Genomic DNA, 20862 nt, shown 5'->3' on the forward strand with positions numbered 1-20862 from the left:
AGCTCAGGACATCATTGGGGTCCTGACTACTGGTTCTTGCGATGGTGGCAACTTCCAGTCCTAATGTTCCCACCTCCGGGACCTATGGCTTAGCTCAGGGCCAAAAGAAGTTGTACCCCCTAACCATCTCCCCCTTCCTTTCTTCCCGGAGAGCTTTGATCTGTGCTGGGCTTAACACCATTGTCACGGACACGGGCTGACTCGGTCAATTCAACCTTCCGCCTGGACTGGATGATCAGATAAGAGGTGTAAATTGGCTGTGGGAGACAGGTCTGAGTTCAAACAAATCCTAAAAGAGAAGCAATGATGGTCTAGGCGCCAGGTATTGGTTTGAGGTGTATTTCTTTCAGCCTCTGTCCCCAGAAATGTGGGATGGCCATTGGGTGAGCATAAAAATATGCAAGTAAAATTGCAAAGTAGATTCTACAGGGACAGCCTGCTCTGGGCTCTGGGGACTGGTCTCATGCCCACATTAAATAAGCGCCCAGTAAACTTTTCCCCAGAAGCAGGCACTGGAGGCAGCTGTTGCCAGTTGCCAAAGGAGCACAGAGTGCAAAACAGTGGAAGGGGGAAAGCTCCCGCGGGGCTCCAGGGCAAGCCCCTACTTGTCCAAGATGCGCCTGTAGAACTGTGAAGCACCTGGGTTTGAAGTTTTAGGTCATCCTGTGGAGCCTTCAGATATTAAGCCACAGAGCACTCAACTGGCAAACTGAAAGATTGGAAGGCTGTAGTGACTGGAGCCGCAGACTATCCAGACAGGACTCTTACTGCCTACTAAATGGCTCTGGTCCCCTGCTATTGAATATAAAGTCCATATTCTGCAACAGAAAAGCCAGTTCTGTCTTCTAGGTACAGAAAAGGTTAGGAATACAAATATCCCCAGGCACAAATGTGAATAACAGTAAGAGGAGACAGTCAGTGGGAAAAAGACACTGTAGACTAGATCATTCTGAGGACCCTGGTGTTTTTTATCTCATGCAACTCTTCCTTGAAGCAGTCAAGAAAATAAATAGACTTGAGGTGACTTAGTTTGAAACAGTTCTGAGTGGACGGGATTTAAAAGGCTGGTTCACTGGTATAGGGTTCTTAGAATATATTCTCTAAAGATCTAGTTTGGAAAGACTTTAGAAACTAAAGGTGAGTTTCTAAAAACAGAACAAAAGCATGTTATGTCAAATTTATAGGCCATTGTTTTGGATGGCCTCCTGTACTAAGCCTCAGAAGACCAAACCAAACCAGAGTGGAGTCACTCATGCTGGGTGCTGGCTACCATGTTATTAAACTGAACTCTTATCCAGATCAGTTAAAAAAAAAATTCAGGAAATAGAAGAGTCACAGCAATCAATGAAAGGGGACCCAGTTTACCTGAGTGGCTGACAGGGATCCCCCTCTGCTTTAAGCCCATAAAGAAAGTAACTTTGAACTGGCCAACCCATGTTTGTTGTGTTTCCTCAGCCCTTTTCTGTTTATAAAACCCACCTCTTCTGCTCAGCTCATGGGAACTTCATTCTAATTTTATAAAATGAGTTGCCCCATTTTCAAGAATCGTAAATAAAAGTCAATGAGATCTATAACTAAATTTGTTATAATTGCATAATTTGTAATTTCAAAGCATAGCACTTTGAATTTTCTTAAAACGAGGAGAAAGGGCCTGACATCCAAGTAGTGCTTTGTATCATCATTAACATCTGACTATCGTTTGTCAAAAGAGGAACCCATGTTGAGTGACAGATGTATGTTTTGATCCCCATAAGTTAATCCTTATAGTGTTCTATCCAGGTGAGGACTTAGCTGTTTGTTTGATGATGAGGAGGAGGAGGAGGAGAAGGAGAGGAGGCTCACCTCATTATTAAATGATTTCACAGAAGTTTCCCCCCCCCCATAGCTCCAACATCATTTTTTAAAGCTTTATCTGCCTTGATGAGAAGTGGCTGAGGGCTTAATGGTTTCATTACCTAACAGGATTCAGAAAGGTTGGATTCCAGGACACACTGGCCTTGTACTGTGGCCGGCCCTTCAGGAGAAATCTTCTTGTAAAGGTTTAGGAAGCTGTCAAGTTTAGATAAGACTGAGCTTCTATCCTATGGGACCTTGGTTGTATTAATAAGGAGAAATTAATTTTTAACCACTGGGAACGTTGCCAAATTATGTGACCTTTGGCAGACCAGCTGTGCTATAAAAATAAATCCCCCATTTCTGAAAATGCTGCTCCCATCCAGTAGAACAATAACAATGTGGCATTTAGGATAGGGAAGAGTGGGGATGAGAAGAGAAATGGGTGTTGACAAAAATCCCCTGATGTTATGATCCATAATTTCAGACCTGAGCATCCTATCCATCATTCCCCCACCTCCCAACTCCCCACAAGCCACAGGAAAGGGGGCAGGGATGACAAGGAGCTAGCACCTCTGTGTGCAGGGAGAGGGGAGGTGTTAAGTGCTTCCAGCCCTCTCACACCCCAGCCTCGAACACATCTCTCATTGTTCACACCAGCAGATTACTGGCATGGGCAGAGGAAAGAGGGTTTTCAAGCTGGCAAAACGTTTGTCTTTCCTTAAATGCCACCAAATAAGTTTGTCATTGAGAAGTTTGGGGGAAATTGTCAGTTGTCACTGCGCTTCCCCGATTCTGAATCACTGGAGCCAGGCCACCTAGGTTTAAGATTCATCTCAGCCACTTGGCAGCTCTGTGATCCAAGTACTATGTGTGATCCGGATACTTAATCACTCAGTGGTGCCTCAGTTTCCTTACCTGTAAAATGTGTTTGATAATGGTAACTACCCCAGAAGGTGGCTGTGCTCTGTCAAACTACGTGGAATCCTGTTTTGACACATAGTGAGCCAATTCTGAAGTCATTTAATCACCCAAACAGCTTCAGTGGGGTTAGCTATCTTGTGACCACAGAAAGTACACTTTAACCATTGTGGTAAGTTTATTTTATTTTTATGAGATTTAGGGGGGGATAAGTAAATAATTATTCATTCTTAGCTCTTTCCCCACTAAACCTTTGTCTGTGTTTTATAAGTACCAGATTATCTCTCAGCACACTGTTCTTCAGAGACCCATATTCTCTGCTGAGTTTTCATCTTAGATTTATGCCTCCTTTTTCTTTTTGCATTTTCTCTTCCTTATTCTGTTTTCTGTGTTCTCACCTCTACCTTTTCTTCTTCTTCTTCTTCTCTTTTAGTTTTTAATCTCTTTTCTTCTTTCTGTTCCTTTTCCTCCCTTCCCATCCTTCATCACTGAAAGTGGGCTCAGCAGGGAACACAGTGTTTAAGGGGCTCTCTCGAATTGGTAATAACTTCTGCTCTGGCTTTAAGGCCCCTCTCAGCAGCTGAACTCAAAAAAAAGTCGTCAGAAAGACAAAATAGCTTTTACCCAGCAAGACTCTTAATAATCCCATTTCCCTCTGGGTCTTCATAAAAGAGTCATGATCTAATCCAGAAAAACTGGAGGGGGGCTGGGAATAACAAAAGGAAAGCCCTTCCCAGTAGCTTGCCCTGGATGCGCTGCAGGCCAGCTGGATGCACATGTCCCTGGTACCCTGAGCCCTGCCTCCAAAGATGCTTTGATAACAGGCACCAGGTTCTGGAGAGTCTTTCAGGGAAGAAGATAAAGGGAATTGCAAATTACTGGACCGAATGATAATAATAATTGTTTGGATAAAGGAAAAAAAATAAAACAGATGTGCCCCAAAGGCATATTAGGGGCCAGAGACAGGGGCATGGGGAGGGATGAGTAGAGAGAAATGAACTGAATCCAAGTAGGAGAAAATCCAACACCACAAGTGCTTTAGTGATAAAGTAATAGCTTGTGTTTTCCTGGTGCTACTGGCAACAAATATTTAGAACTTGCCTTTGGAAGTGAGGAGGCAAAAAAACAAAAACCTCAGAATAAATTAGTTTGACTACTATTAGAATTAAAGTGTGTGTATTTGTCAAACTTGATAATTATCTAAGGTTAGGGTGTCCTTGGAGACAGTTCATATTTAAGTCCACCTTGATCTAGGCCTAGGTATTATTATCCCAGACTAGCTGGTTAAACTCTCAGTTCCCAACTAAAACTTTGCATTTATTAGCAGCTGTTGGTGGAGAAGGGAAGATAGTAACTGGAGAAGCAGAATAATCTGTGATGAAGCTCTCAAAATTTGTGAGATGTAGTGATACTATTGGTATTATTTTAGTTCATCCTTAAATTATTAATTTATGCAGGCTCAATGAATCTGACTTTTGGGAAGGACCCTCTGTTTGATTCCATAATGTTTGCCAAAGACAGATCAGAAAGGAGTTACGCTGTCCAGTTGCTAGTGGCACAGCAGAGTGGATAAGGTCATCCTGAATTCCCACAATCCTTAGAGGATGCTGAAGAGCTTCTGCCTGTGAGAGACAGAGAGGAGAAAGATTACCCCTGGTGTGGAGGTGAGGAAGGCAGAGGATGGGTGCTTTAGAGCCCCAAAAGACATAAAGGGGAAGGGGAAAGGATCGGAGAGGGCAGAGACATGAACACTGGGCTTGTTGAGGAACAATCAGAAGCAGCAGTTTAGAACGTGTGGTTGGAAATAATTGCAAATAAAGTTAGAAATAATAGCTTGGGCTTAATGCAAGGCCCAAATTGCAAGGCCAAGAGGTTTGGGTTTCATGTGCTAACCAATGGGGAGCCATTGGCATTTCAACGTAAGCTTTCATTAATCATAATAAATGAAAAAACAGGTATTCTGTTACCATTTTTCTCTTTGGGTTTTTGGAGAGTCCTCAAAATTATTCTGTTTCCTTCCCCAAATGTCTGTTAAAGTGGCCAGAAATCGTAATCCCAGATCTCTCATCAATGACACCAAAATTGCATTTGCAATGAGGACTGGAAAAGAGTAGACATAAATATAAACTAATGATATTATATCGGCTGCCCTATTGGAATTGCATTTGTTTATGATATAAGATGACAAATAACAAGGTTACCACAGGTGGCAGGATTCGAGGTCAGGGGAGGTAATCACATCAAACATACATTTTGCCGATTAAATAGGGTTCATTTTTAGAATCCAGATTGAGGGGAAGAGACGTTCAAAGGCCCTATTTCCAGACCCAATTTCCAGCTGTCTCCTCAGTGAGGTTCCTTTGTCTGTAGGAGGTGTTGGGGAAGAGAGAGCTTGCTTCATTCCTTACTCTTTCCATGCACAGACAGCGATGTCGTAGTCCTCTCTTCCCTTCCCAGAAGGTGCTTTTGTTCAAATTTGGAACCTCACCCTTGCAGAAGTTCATAAGGATTCCCATTTGCTGTGCCTTCACCGGCCTCATAAATTGAATAGATTGCATCCCTTCCTAGCTGCCTTAGGATGTGGTCAAACCGGCACATTCCTGGGCTGATGGATTGGCTCATTTCTTCCCAGCTTAAGCCAAGATTCGGATTTTATGAGACTGTCTTGTGACAGGCTGAAGTCGCTTTGCATAAAACAAAATCCAGCCCCAGCTCACAGAAATAACTCTTCCAAAGCAGCTTAACCTGGGTTGGTGAGCAAAATTTGGTCAAAGCCCTGAGCAAAAGACTTTGATGATCTAGGTGAGGGACTTGAAGACAGTCCTTTTGGTCTTTCTTTTCAGGCAGGCCGAATGTTGATGTGCTCACACACTGAACCGTGTATCCATAATATTTATAAATATGCAACCTCAAACTCAGTTAAGAAAAGAAACTCACTCATGTCAGTAGAGCTAATGTGATTAGAAGAGACATTTGAACTTTCCATAATGCAAGACAGACATGTCCATCCCAAGATCTAAGTTTTACTTCAAACTCACCAAGCCAATAAAACAGAGATAACACTTTGAATCAATGCCTTATTGTCTAGAAGTAAGAGAACCTTTTGAATTTTTGGTTCAATCCATGGGTTAGAGACTCTTTTTCCATACCTCATTATAGGCTTTGAATTTCAGAACTGGAACTGGCCTTTTGGATTACTCCCTCCACTTTAGAGATGAGTAAACAAAGGTGCAGAGTGGTTTACTGATTTCCCCAAAGTCACACAGCCTGCCAGTAATGAGATTAAATGTGATTCTGAGGCTTCTTAATCCTTACCCAATCCTATTTCTGGTCAACTGCTTTGGAGGAATGAGTGAAGTGGCATGGTGATAACATTTTCTCTTTCTAAGTAAGCAGAAGAGTTTCTGCTTTGCCTTGCTACTAATAATTAAATGAAAATGATGCTGTGGAAATATGGACGGCGTGAGATGATACTGTGGGTAAAGAAGAAATTGTAAAGTCAATAAAGTGCACTATTTCCAAGGGAATGAGACCGACTACTTTTCTCCACCAAATGCCCTCAGGTGTGAGAAACACATTCCAAGACCTCCGTGGATGCCTGAAGCCTTGGATTGCCCTGCACATGTTTTTTTTTTTTTCTTACACATGCATTCCTATGATAAAGTTTAATTTATAAATTTATAAGATATAACTTATAAATTAAGCACTAATTACAGAACAGATTAATTATAATAACATACTATAATATAAGTCATGTGGCTGTGGGCTTCCTCAAAATACCTAACCCTTCTTGTGCAGCTGTGAGGTGGTATACTGCCACATGACGGACTGAGGCCAATGACCTAGCATGAGGCTACTGATTGACCTCCCCGTGACCTCAGAAATGGCCATGAGGCCATGACAAAGCCATGCGATGCTGGCTGACCACAGGTAACAAACTACTACACGTGAGACATACGAGAAGCCAACCTCCCTGATCATTCCCTCTGTCCCCTCCCCATAGTGTTTAGAATGACAAGCGAACAGAGCTCTAGCTCACTAGGCCTCAACCCGTGTTCCTGGAGTCCCCAGTGCACTTGCAGAGAAGTGCCTAGGAGATGAGGGGGACCCTGCGAGGCCCAGACTCTACACAGCTCCCTGCCTCCCAGCCGCCAAGGAGAACTCTACTTCCATCTGCTTTGTACCTTGGGTAGTTTTGATCACAGAGGGAAAAGCACCACTTCTAAAAGTATTTGACAGCTGCCTACTATTGAATTACAGGTGACATAGCTGAGACCCTGGAAGGTCCCACTGAGTTATGAATCAAGTGCTCTGTCCTCTCTTTGCTAGCTGTCAAGCCCTCCCTTCCCTAGTCACCCATCAGCCCCCACCCCCACACACAACCTGGAAACAACCTGTCCCTCTAATTCCACTTCCAGCCAGTGACCAAGTTTCCCTGGGTTTGTCTTCACTTAAACTAAACCAAGGGATCTGTTCTTGACCTGCTGTCACACAGGGAAGCCATCGTAATTCTGATTATTTAAAAGTCTTCTCTATTACATAATGTATAGATTACAAAATGCCATGTAATACAGGATAAATGTACACAGTTTTATGCCAGTGTTTTTTAATATATATTTTTTTAGTTGTAGATGGGCGCAATATCTTTATTTATTATTTTTTATGTGGTGCTGAGAATCGAACTCGGTGCCTTAGCTACAGCCCCAGCCCCTATGCCAGTGAGGTTTTTTTTTTTTTAAATAAAAAGGTTTAAAAGAAAAAATAATAAAGCCCTCATTAAAGTCCTGCTAGGCTTTATCATACATTATGGTCAAGTTCAGGCCATACAGTGTTCCCTAAAACAACTCCAGCTAAATTTTCCTAGAAGGCAGACCAGATATTTTAACAGCTCTTTTTTCACTTCTTTTAAAGACTAAAAATTAAATATTATCAAGGAATCAGAGATCTTAAAGGAGCTCTCTAGGAAGGTGAGTTCCAAAGTGAACAGGTAAAAAAAAAATTCCTTTTCCTTTTCTGGGGCCATGTTACCCCTCAGCAGGATCACATTATGCTCAGGCTCCCCGCAAAGCAAGGACAGAAGAGGGGGGAAAAGACAGAGAGACTTTAAAAAAAAAAAATTGTTTTTTTAATTGTAGGTGGACATAATAACCTTTATTTTATTTTTATGTGGTAACGAAGATCGAACCCAGTGCCTCACACGTGCTGGGCAAGAGCTCTACCACTGAGCCACAACCCCCAGAGAGAGACTTAAACCATCAGCAAAGATTTTTAAACCATCTAATATTTTTAAACACGTAAGTGGTCACTATGGGGATGTAGGGAATCAGGGCTTTGTGACTTTGGAACTTGGTGTTCCTTTTCCTTAAAGTTACATAGAGTCGTCATTTCAACCTTTCACCCTTGGGCCTCTGGCCTGAACTGCTCATGTCCCCTCCCAGATGGGAGAGAAAACTGCTCTGGACATTCTAGGCCTGGTTTTGCTACTTTTCTTTGGGGAACGAACGAAGTTGCCCCAGGTGAAAGGTATTCACAAACTAGTTGGAGAATGAGGTCCCTTGTCAACTCACCAAACAGGCTCAGTCGCTCCAACTTCAGCAGGGGCAATTTTCCCCTCTGTATGTGGAGATTGGCCTTAAGGGGTTTGCCCTTAAGTTCAACTCTCCCTTGGCTCTCTCTCTCTACTCCTCTGAAACAGGACAGAAAGCATTTATGAAGTTCATTTTAGAACACAATAAAGGCCTACAAAATAATGGATGGCATATCTCTTCCCCAGAAATTCTAGCTAGTTTCTACTGGGACATGTTTGTATTTAAGAAATGAAGGGCCTCTGACCCTGAAAATGCAAGATCAGTTATCAAGAGAAGATGTAGAAGGACTAAGTGTATTTTCTTCACTGTTTTTACTGATCTTTTACAAGAATTCTATTCTCTCCAAGAAAAATAGAGAAAGAAATCCTAGTATTTATCTCTGTGGATATATATCCGTGCAAATGATGTGTGATATGTTCTGAGAGGGTGTGAACGTGTGTACAGGACTGAAGTGTGAATTACTGATATGTGTATGTAACTGATGTTTGTTCAATATCTATGTTTGTGTGTGTTTCTGAGTGTGAATGCAATCCAAACAAGAATAGGAGTTTATAAATGTTTGACTATTGAGAAAGTTGTCTGTACACACTCAAAACAGATGTTTTAATAAGTTCTCAGATATTTCAGTAAGAGCTTTGATTTTCCTCAGATAAAGAAAGGACAGGAAAAAAGAAAAGGGCTACTCCTTTTTCCTTTGGTTAAGTAATTTTTGGAACAACAGAAAGAGCAGACTGTCAACTGTGGAATACACTATATAGTTCAAAAAAAAATTTTTTTTGGTAGTGGGGAAATGATTGCTTCCGGTGTAGATGAGAAATGAAACCGTCCTGTGAGGAAGTCTCCTGTCTCCATTGCTGATCTGTGTGCCTGATCTCATTACTAAGTTTTAAGCCTGGGGTTCAGGGACTTGAGGGGGAGCAATTCTTCCTTCAAGGGTAATTGGAGAGAAGCAAGGAAAGGGTGGAGACAGGGAGACTGTGGGTGATGTGGAGACCATAACGGTTACTAAACAGGAGCCCAGCTCAGGTTTCCTGTGATGAGTTCCAAGGCAAAAAGTGTGGTTTGGGTGAGTCAGGGCAGAGCTCCAGTTTTCAGCAAAATAGCTGGCAGAGGAGCTGGACCTGGTAGAGAACTCCTCCTTCTGCTTGGTAAAAGCAGCTGGTGATCCAAGTGCCCACACCTCTGCCTTCTCAGAGGGCCACTCCCAGCCTTATTTCACATACCAGAGCCAGGGATGATGGGCCACCCTGTGACCAACTGCAAGATTTTGGGTGCCCAGTGTGGCAAATCCTGTGGGCACCCAGGAAGCTGCAGGATTTGGCTGCAGAGAAAGGGTGGCTGCATCTGGATGGTAGTCCCATTGTCCTCCTGGACTGGGGAGAGTGCAGGGTCATTAGGTAGAGGATGATGTGGTGTCTGCTAGCCCGAGGAAATGGCTTGCTTTTGTTTTTCCGCCCAGTAGGAAATGGACCCAAATCCATTAGATTCTGGGCAGTTCAACAGGGCACAGTTTGAGCTCTTGGAGGCTCAATACCAAAAAGGCTACTTGTATGGATTTGTGTCCCAACCACCATTGTGCACAATGCCCATCATTTATGCATTTAAAGCCTGTCAGGCTGGTAATCTGAAGCAGAGGTCTGGAAGACAGTAATGCCAACAGACATGGGGAATGGTAAAGTGCACCTGTAGAGTTAAAAATGCATGACCCGTTCCCTCAAAGAGTGAACACAGGAGAAAGACCTCGTCCTGGAGGGCGGCTGCTGAGCTGTCATACATAATTCACAGGCCCATGCTGCTCCATGCAGATGGCGATATTAAATCGTGATTGATGCTAAGAGACGCGCACATCTCAGGAAGGTCTCTAGGAGGCTTCTGAATATTTCTGTGTCTCTCGTGCCTCTCTGACCTAACTGTGGTATTGAGCAAAACCTCCCATTCCCCAAGAACCCTTGCTAGGGATTGCCAAACTTCGCTCCTAAATAGATAAAATTCTTCAAATGTCATCGCCTACCTCTTCTGCCTTTGAAGGTCGGCCCTTTCCCTCCTGGCCCACAAGAGGCTGTTTACCTCCTGCCTGGCACTTCAGGAAAGGGGGGCCAGCTCCCCCCTGCCGTGCCTTTCCATGGCTGCTGTCGCTGGAGAAAGCAGCAGCACACTCTGGTGGTGGTGACCAGCCAGGAGGGACAGTGGGCAGAAACGCACAGAAAAAGACACAGGCATCCATTCAGCACAAAGCACCTTTGTGGAAACCCCGTTGGAGCCAGTGGGTTCTCCAATACAGATTTTTCCATTCTGTGTCTAATGAAATAATAAATCAAATTTGTGGTGTATGCAGAATTAAATGTTTGGAGGGTTGCTTTTTCTTTCTTAAAGGAAAAAAAAAAAAAAAGGTGAAATCACCCTCGAGGGCCTCTTCTGCTCCAAAACTGAAAGTGTTTCCTTGCACCACATGTAATTGTCACCAGGTGCTCTTTGGGTCAGCACCACAAAACCACCATGGTCAGTTCCCGGAGCCTTGACTGCTGACTGCTCAGGCCGAGCTGGGCTGGGAGACACCAATAAAAATGAAGAATTTATGAGATAAAGATAGAGATGGGGAGTTTGAATGAGGAGAGGAAGATGGGCCAAGAAGGGAGACAGGAACAGGCTCACTGTACAGCCTTCTTGTTTTCATAATCTCAGACAATGTAATTGGGAATATTTATGACCATTTTCTGTAACGTACGTGTGTGTGTGTGTGTGTGTGTGTGTGTGTGTGTGTGTGTGTGTGTGTGTGGCCGGATGGGTCAGGGGACGGATGAGCTGAAATGATCTCTTCCACTGAATGAGTAAGTAGGTTAGTCTCCTGGACTGCCATAAAAGGTCTGTAAAATAGTTTTAATCAGCCACTGGGAGAGAAGGGAAGAGGGAGTGGGGGGCAGGGCGAAGGCTGGAGCATATTTGAAGTTCTTTGGGTCCTTGTTCTCTCTTCCAGACCCACCCTGTGGAGGTCGTCTGAATTCCAAAGATGCTGGCTACATCACCTCGCCTGGATACCCCCAGGATTATCCCTCCCACCAGAACTGCGAGTGGATTGTTTACGCCCCGGAGCCCAACCAGAAGATTGTCCTCAACTTCAACCCTCATTTTGAAATCGAGAAGCATGATTGCAAGTAAGCAGTGCCCCATGCGCTGGGGGGTGGGGGGGGGAGGGGCTCACACTGCCTGCCTGCCCCGCCCCCACATGCCTGTCCCCTGTATCACCTAATGGTGGCAGTGGATCCTAGTCCCAGAGGGAAACCTTCAGATGACATTCCTTTGGGGGCGAAATTAAGGTGGAGTTGATCCCGTGTTCTAAAAGACAGAGCCTTATGGAGTGAAGTCCAAATACTAGTGCCCATCTCTAAAAGCTGGCAGGGGAGAGAGTATCCATGTGGGGCAGGGGGGACCATTAGACCCCACTCTCTACTCTTGGATCTACCTTCCCCCTGGACACCTCTGTGTTTCCTCTGTGTTTCCCCACCAGCTTCCATAATAAAATAGCTGCCAGATCCCCTAGCGGAGACTTCCTCAGCCTCAGCTGTGAAGGCTCAGCCTGTTATTTTATGAAGTGGCCGTTGGTTGCCTTACAGAAAGAGAGGAAAGCATTTGGGGGTCTATAAGAGTAGATCTAAGACTCTCGATTCTTGCTATCTAAGCTGCGCAGGTTAGAGTCTCAAGGCTGGTGTTACAGATTTATTTAACCCGCGCTTTTCTAATTATGTGACAAATATGAATCCCTTCAGTTCTTATAAAGACCCCAGGGAGGGCTGGAGTTGTGGCTCAATGGTAGAGCGCTGGCCTAATGTGCACGAGACACTGGGTTCGATCCTCAGCAGCACATAAATGTAAAATAAAGATATTATATCCACCTAAAAAAATAAAATAAAATAAAAAATAAATATTTAAAAGAAAAATGACCCCAGGGAGTGGGTGCCATCTCCATCTCCATTTTTGCAGATGAGAATACTGAAGCACAGAGAGGTTAAGTCTGTCCTGAGGCAATTCAGCCAGTTTACAACATGACATCAGTCCTGTCTCCTTGGAAATGTGTGACTTAGGAGATTTCCAAGTGGCAATTTAGACATTTCAAAATGTCATGTTAACTCCAAGGTCCAAAGTTAAAGTAGGGAAGCAGGTGGGTGTTGTAATGTCAATAATGCAGCTGTGTGTAGTCTGATGAGCTCTCTCTTAAATACTTTCCTCTTGTTGAAACGAAAGCAAAAGTTTGCTGTGCAGAAAAGAATGTGCCAATGTTCCTATGCTGCTCCAGATGAGCACCACCACAGAGAGCCATCAGAGCCGTGCTAAGTGTTCAGCGCTCCCATATGATTTAGAAGTAGTCTGGGCGTTCTTTGTGAGCCAGGCATTGTGAGCCCTGAATTAATCAAGGGGACAGCTGGTGGGACAGGTATAAGGGAGAGAGCACAAGAACTTCATTTTAAAGCAGGCCTACACCCAGATCAGTGTTTCCCTACAGAAGAAACAAGGCCCCTCTTTAACTGGCACAGGACTGCAAGGCTCTGTGAATCGATGTCATTATTATCCTCCCAGGGCTACTTTGCACCTACGGAATGGTTCTCTCCTAACAAGAGGTAGTCTTTGTTGAAAGCCAAAGGGTTTCCCGGAAGGATGCCACATGTGACTGAAAGTCATAAGATGGAGTTTCTAATCCCAGGGCCACTCTTGACTGCATGGATGACATCTGGTAACACATCAGTTCCTCTTTGTCTCAGTTACATGCATTCCCCGGGTTCAGCATCTCGAGGCTTCCACTTTCCTGACAGACAGTGAACTTTACTGAGAGTTTCAGGTAGGAGTGCTGTAAAAGCCATTTTGGGTCCTGGTGCCTCAGCTGGCCTGCAAAGGGTTGTCACCAGCTGAAATATAAAGCAGAGAGCTTGGATCTGAGCTCAGAGGAATGTGACTAAGCACCTCTCTCCACTGAGGGCCAAATTTTGTTCTGCTGATGCCAGCAAATCTCGAGGGGAAATTGCTAAGAGGTCATTTTATGTATATTCGTAGTGGCAGAGGGAGAAGGCACAGTTTTTTTTTTAGAAGGAAAACCCCCAAAGCTTATGAAATGACACCAAACATGTTGAGAGGTGCAAAGGGGCCAGAAAAACTCTTTTCTGCCCTGTTCTGAGCTGTGGGATACCCCTCCCTGTCACAGAACTCAGCCCAGGGGTGGGGAGAACTCAGGGTTGCTGAAGCCTTTTTGCAGAAGGGAGAGGGACATTGGCCCTTGCAAAGTGGGACTAGAGGAAGCAGGTGTGCTGAAGGGTGTCTCTTGGCGTCTCAACCTCGCTAAGTAGCTTCCTGTTTTCCTCCTCACTCCACATCCCAAGCTGTGGCTTCAACCTAAAAGGTCAGGAAGGTCAGCAAAAAAATCTTTCTGGAGTCTGTTTTCCCCAGTGCCAAATTGTCAGAAAGCCTCATCTACCTAGCATAGTCCTTAATTCTCCCCCTACTGCACTCCGCTTTCTCCTTCATTCCCCCTCCCCACCCTCTCATTAATTTTTATATTTAGAAAAGACAAACCTGGATCTCTTAGCCTCTCACCCTTCAAGGTATTTTTGACATGTTCCCCTGGCCATTTGCATTCAGAATAAATGGACTCCCCTCCCCACCCTCCCCAAGGCCTTCTCTTACTGTCTTGTGAAAAGAACAGTTGATCTAATTGAAGTCTTGGAAATTCTGCGTGGTTCCTGCTCTCTTTCCTTCTCCTTCTCATGTCCATATCTCATTTTTGCTCCAAGGGAGCTCCTGAGTTTGCAAAATTCTTTCTATCAAAGGAAATTAGGTCCCTTCTCCTTTCATTTTGGAGCACCTTTCAAATTGGGTTAGGCTCTCAAAGCCCTCAAGGCAGGTACTTCCCAAAAGGAAACTGTCTGGACTGCCTGTAGCAGCCACGCCCTAGCAAAAAAGGGGAAATGGTAAGAAAGTCAGAAAAAAAAAAAAAAAAAGGCAGCCAGATAGGAGGAAATGGCAGGGGCCGCATGCTCCCCCGCGTTTCTCTTCCTTCTACATACACGATTAGCTGCCAAGATTGCTCCCTGACCTGGGAACAGGACCTGATATAAAGGGATGTCCTGGCTGAGGCCCACAAGCCCTGGGTCTCTGCACCTTGGATTTGGAAATGCATCCTAAAGGTTGAGGCTGTGGCTGAGTGAACTCCAGGCAAACCTGCCCGCTAACTGCCACTTTTAATTTTGTTCCACTGAAGGCTGCTGTCTGCTTGGAAAATTTCACTCACAAGCCTTAACTTTGTCTGAGTCAGTGCAGTCCAAGGCCACCATCTCTGCAGAGCTTCCCTGACTCCTCCTCCCTCTGGCCACCCGTGGGGATCCAAGCCCAGAGCACCCACAGGCTGTCCTGGGGCCTGTGCAGCAGCTGTGGACAGAAACCAGAGGCCACCTTGGCATTGCCAGGTTCCTGAGCTGAGGGACAAAAGGGCAGGACTCAGGGATGCCTGGGCAAACAGAGAGAGGCTACCTCACCCCTGGGGAGCAGAGGATGGTAGGAGGCTGCTGCTTCCACAGACAGAGGCCTTTCGCTTGAGTCATCGCCTACAAGCCAAGAGTTGGGGTTTTAGAAACGCACACGGAGCTGTTTTTTTTTTTTTTTCCATTTCTAAAATTTGAAATATATGTATTTCTAAAAACACTCATGAGCATATCATACATAGCTTATTCCAGAGCCCTCAAACTGGCCTGGCAGTTCCCCACCCCATCCCAGAGGCCCAACCAAATAAAACCAAAATCAAGAGAATGGGTCCTTTTAGGAATTAGCCATTTTCCTATGAGTATCTTGAAAAACATTTTTAGGAAGTGCAAAGGCCACTAGGAAGACTTGAAAGAACATTTCTTAAGCTAAAGACCTCACAAGGAAGTCTACACTAATGAGTCATGAATATGATGTTCAGTGCAGAAATCATCTCCTTTACCACTTATCACTGATGGTGAAGTTTCCAAATACTAAAAAGTCCCCCATTAAAAGCTCTTCTTAGTTATTGATTTTTATTTTTTAGCATATTATAGATATACATAATAGTGGGGTTCATTTTGATATATTCAGAAATGCATTTAACCTAGGTTTCTCCATTTTAAAAGTTCCTTTAAAAAGTGTTTCTCATAAAGAACATTTTAAGTCACGTGCCACACCTTCCATGTCTTCTTAAACAAAACCCAAACTTACGGGGACTCCATTTTTTTCTCTTGATGATTCAGGTTTATAATTCTAAACTTCACTTTTTGTGACAGAAGCTGGGTCGTGTTATATTTGGAACAGATTTACAATTGTATTTTCATTGATCTTTTAAACTTCCCAGGCCTCAGTTTAACATTCTGCAAAAGAGTGATAACAACAACTGATTTGCAGCAGTTTATATAGATGCACCATAATTTATCAAGTGTGTTGGCATCTTTGTGCTTTGTCATGAGGAAGTTCTGGACTATTTTCTGACAGTATTCTCGTCCCTCCTGTTATGGGTAGGCCTGTCTCCTACATCTCCCTGTTTGGGCAAGATTTTACTTTTTTATGTATGTGGATTTTGCTTCAGGTCTTGCTGACTCTTGGGAATCAGGAGCCTGTGTGGTCCAAGCTCTTCCCTAAGACAGGGCAATCCCAAGGCCAGTGTTCCTAGTTTGCTTCAGTCGGTCAAGCTCAAGTTGAGTAAGGACTGAGGAGGGACCCCGAGTGACCAAGTGTGAAAGTGATAGTAAATGGAATTCTCAGCATTGGCTTCGATGTTCATAATCTTTTCTTCTGATCTCCCCATACCTCACTTTCTGCATATTTAAAGTTTCAGACATTTGCCTCTGGCTGAGCATCCTAGATAAACAACTCTTGTGTTTATTTACAACAGAAGGGCCCTCTGTGTAAAAGATGTGCCTATTTCTCACAAAGTAGGCGACTCTATCTTAAAAACGGTAGCAGCTTCCCAGGTTGATAAATTGACCACAGTAAACAGAGGAAAGACACTGGACCTCAATAACCCGGCCCCTCCCCACTCAGCCACCAGTGTTTCCCCGAGAGCACAGTAAACACCCTCCATTCCAAACAACCACATGCAATCTTCCATCTGCACAGCCCCCCCCCCCCCCCCCCGAGTTCCCAGGACTCAAACTCTCCTTCCTCCAGCCCCCTCCTCCTCCAGCTGCACACTCCCCATTCTGGTCCTCTCTTACTCCTCATTTCCTCCAGTTCTCTTTTATCAGCCCCTACTCTGAACTCTCAGAGCATTTTATATGACCTGGATTTGTCTGCTTTTGTTCACACATGATCATCCTGTGTTCTGCTCACATAAACTCTCCAAGGGCATAGACCACATATTTCATTTCTAAACTCCTGCATCACCTTTTCCTGGAGGGTGCTAGGCTGGTAGGTGTAGGTGATTGTTTTAGTGATATTGCTTCTTTGGAGGTGCCAGGGCATAAGTAGATGACAGGAAGCTGCACTGGATCTTTGTCCCTGTTCATCCATCTGAAAATGAATTGACAGCAGGAGAATGGGATCTGGGCTCTGAACGTTGCTAACCATTCTGTGACTTGAGTCTCTCACTAATGAAATGACCATAGACCCTTCATTCCTTTCTCAGGAAGTAGTTATTAAGCACCTACCATGCACCAAGCACAGAGAGAGAACTGGGAATTCAGTGATGAGGAAATTCTACTCTTTGCCCTTCTGGAGCAGAGAGTTTAGGAGGAGGAGGCAAGTCAAAAGACAGTTATTGATGATAAAGCTGTCACATCTGGAACATCACCTATGAATCCACTTGGCTAAGCACTTGACACTCATTGTCTCATCCAATCCTCTCAACAGAAGCCTGTGAAGGGGCCCTGGCTCTTTCCACTTTACAGATGGAGGAACTTGGGTTCACAGTTGTTGACCAACTGGCCTTAAGTCGCACTCTCAGAGTGGCAGAAAAGGGATTTGAAGCCAGACTTTCCAATCTGTGCTCTCTATTCTTGTGCTCTCTGCTTCCTCCAAACCTGGTCACAATGTGGGCCTGTTATATGAGCCCACAACACCAAGAACCAGCCCCAGGTGGGAGATCCAAGAAGGCTGGCTGGAGGAACAGCTCGTGCATGGCCAGTGGCGGTCCAGGCAGAGAACAGCAAGTTCACAGACAAGAGACCGGGAACCATCTGACGGCTTCGGGAAGCACAGTAGTTGAAGGTGGCTGAGCTCGATTTCATTTCCTCTGAGCATTGTAAGAATAGAGTAAGAAGGGCTGCCTTGGACTTGCTGATACAAACCCTTTTCCTGGCAAAGAAGTGTGGGAGCAATGCTATTTAACTTTATTTCCGGGCCAGGCAACTTCCACCATCTCCTTAGGAGAGGGGCCATGGTCAGGAAGCAGGAAAGACTGAGATTATGAGGACTTTGCTGCCCCACCCTCCGTCTCCATTGTGGAGTCTCTAGAGCTTCATACTTTATGTCCAGGGACACTAGTTTAACACCAGATGGTGGCTTTTAGCTGGGAAAGTCCAGCTGACCTGCTTGATCAAGCTCCTCTGGTCAGTTTACTCCCATAGACTCTGAGTCCACTTCTTCCCTATGAGTAGTAGGTGGAAGGCCAGGCTGCCCAGTGGAAGGGGTGGCTTTAACTAAGTTCCACTGAAGTTTCTGAAAGTTCCCCGTGGTGCAAGAGGGTGCCTCGCGCTAGCTCAGGAGGAACCCTCGGGTTGATTACTCATGACATTGTGACAAATTTACACACAGAAATATTCCGATTCCCTCAGGGAGCCAGCGAGCGGTAATGCTTTTCTGTATTGCAACAACCCTCCTAATGACAGAAACAGATCCACCTGCAGGCACGTGGTGCAATAATGGGAACAGTCCTGCTGACCGGAGCTCAGCTGGTGGCTGACCCTGCGCTCTTCAGCCTTGACCAAGAACTCCACCCAGAGACTTCAGCTCGAGCAAGGAGTGGGAACAACAACCCACAGATTGTTCTCCTCCTCTTACCAAGGTTAAAGAGCAGTTGGGACAACCGTTATTTTTAGCAGTTTGTTTTCAAATATGTGATGTTGCAATTGCGACTCTCTCAATGCAAGCTTCACTGTGGATGTCTTCCTCGACAATGAGTTTTATCTTCTGATTGAGAAAATCACTGGAGATTTTATCATACACAGTCCCACTTGCTCTGTCTTTCAACCCTGGCATCTTCTCTAAACCCAGAGATCCCAGAGGGCCAGCGTCTCACCCCATGTAACTCCATGTAATTCTCCCATCTAATTACACTAAGAGTGTCTTAAGACATTCAGTGGGAGCTTCAGGTGTAGAAGGGATAAAGCACAGAGGCGAAGGACACCGGAGGAAAGATATTACACTTTTCTAGTAAGGGATTTATGCATTTCCCTGAAATCACAAGTCCTGTAGGAAAAAAATACTCTTTTTGTTTTGTCCGTTTTGGTGGCAAAGGGATTTAAACTTGGATGAAGAGACACTCACGAGATGAAATAATTCCATTCCACTCTATTTGGATAAATCATCTCAGGAAATATATATATAAGCTGCCCTTGTCTTTTCTTCTAGGAAAAAAAATGTTTCCATAATCGTCCTTCATTACGGGACCTTGTACCTCACATCTCAGTTGATTGCACGGTAAATGGTTGTATTTAATTTGCATAATCAAAAAAAAATTCCTAGAAGGAAACCCCTGAAAAATGTTAGCTGGGTCAAAATTATTAAAAAAAAAAATGGAGAAAGAGTTAGGCCTAGGTTTGGGAGGGCAGCTTAGGAGTTCACATAATAAAAGAAAATCCACATGAGTTTTTAATATCTCTCTCCTAGCTTTGTAGCCAAGCATCTTGGCAGTCTTTATAAATTTTTCTGCTGTGGTCTGCTCTGTTAGGGACTCAACTTTGTAGGCCATGTGGCAAGACTTGAGTTAAACAATAATAGCAAACGTTCAATGATCTCTCAGCTGAGATCAGGGGGTGTCAGGTCAGGGGCTATCCCCCAGCAAACTATCTAGGACTCGTATTATTCCCATTTAACAGATGGAGGTACTGAGGTCTGAGAAATCGCAGGGCAGTGATTTAGGTGGCTGGTCGAAAGCCAGGCCACCTAAAGCTGCCTCTGTCTACCTCATCAGTTGGCCTGGAGCTGTCATCTGCTGTCCAGTGCTCAGGTAGCTGGGGCCTCTGATTCTTTTAGATAGCTTTGACAGGTCTTTTCTTTTCTCTTCTCTTTTTATTACTTTTCTTTGCCTCTTCCTGCCTTGTGGTCACCTCCGGATGCCTCTGGATGCCCTGGATGCCGGCAGGGCAGTCAAGGAGAGAAAGGTCTTCCTGTGTCTTTCCGTACAAGCTGGAGGCCTGACTCCGTCAATAGCCCCCGTCTGGCCCTCTGTCATCTGCTTCCTACTCCCCTGGCCCCTGCACCTCTCTGACCACCCTCTTCAAATTCCCTGCCATCCCCACCACCACCTTCATCCTCCATCTGGAATCCAAAGACGTGAGGGCCAGTAATGGAGTGTCAGCGGAAGTAATTGATTCCTCACACAGAGAGAATTCTCCTGCCTTTCGTGTCAATGGAGCTGAACCAGACTCGGGGAGGGTGAGCAAGACGTGTAAACAGTCCATGGCTGAGCTGTCAGGGCCAAGCCAGACACACGGCGAGCGAGAGGGAGAACGGTGGAACAAATAATTGTTTTATTGGAAAGGAAAGGAGTAAATAATATTTCAGCCTGGGAATTGGCAGCTAGAGAAGGATGGCAGTGGGCTAGGAGCCGAAGGAAGCGTGAGGCAGGTCTTAACGGAAGAGTTCTTCTTTGTCTCAAGATAGGAGGTTTCATCCCCACCCCTCCCCCTTCTCCTATTATCATCATTATTATCATTAAGATAATTACTGTAACAATTACAGTTGATGAGACCTCAGGTTTATGGAGCACCTTTCATCTAAAAGTTCAAAGTGATTTATCAGTGTGTCATCCCTTTGAGAGTGGTAGGAGGGTTTAAAGAAAGTATTATTATTATTTAGAGAATCTTATCCACTGGGAAATTGAAGCCCAAGCAGAGACTGCATTTGGTCCAAGCTTGCGGACAGGCTGATGGGTTAAATATTGGGGCATTGACTTTTCTTTGCTGCTGTATCTCTTACAGCTCATCTCTGGCACTAGCGCCTCTCCCCACGCTGCGAGGGCCCTGCTGCTGGTCTCTGCAATATGGTGGCCAGCCAGCCAGCCAGCAGTTCCACACACAAAACAAACGTTCTGCTTATAGCTGTGGGATAAAAAAAAGGCTCTTGAAGGCCTGACTCACGCTGTTCCCATCCTGCTTGGAGACTTCCTGCAACCTGGTTCCCTTTCTGGTAGATCTCGAGTCCCTGCCAGATGTATTACTTTATGGTCTTATGAGACTTAGGCCAAAAGCACCCAAGATTCCTGAACATTCGATACTTCTACCCCCAAGAAACCCTGATGAGTCCTTTCAGAGCAGGAGGGACATTTCTGTCATGGGCGAGGCAGGGGCTGTAATGTGTGTTGCCTGAC

General features: G+C 44.8%; 1 protein-coding gene across 4 annotated transcripts in view; it reads left to right on the forward strand.

The window, feature by feature from the left end:
* The window catches only part of Nrp2 (neuropilin 2), a 115446-nt gene that overhangs the window by 4619 nt on the left and 89965 nt on the right, over positions 1-20862 (forward strand). For all 4 annotated transcript variants that reach the window (XM_040294779.2, XM_005335095.5, XM_078017885.1 and 1 more), the window contains exon 2: positions 11317-11494. In XM_040294779.2, the coding sequence (XP_040150713.1) occupies positions 11317-11494 (178 nt within the window). The remainder of the gene's footprint in view (positions 1-11316; positions 11495-20862) is intronic.

The sequence above is a fragment of the Ictidomys tridecemlineatus genome, chromosome 7 (genome assembly GCF_052094955.1).
Source record: "Ictidomys tridecemlineatus isolate mIctTri1 chromosome 7, mIctTri1.hap1, whole genome shotgun sequence".
Classification (NCBI taxonomy): Eukaryota; Metazoa; Chordata; class Mammalia; order Rodentia; family Sciuridae; genus Ictidomys; species Ictidomys tridecemlineatus.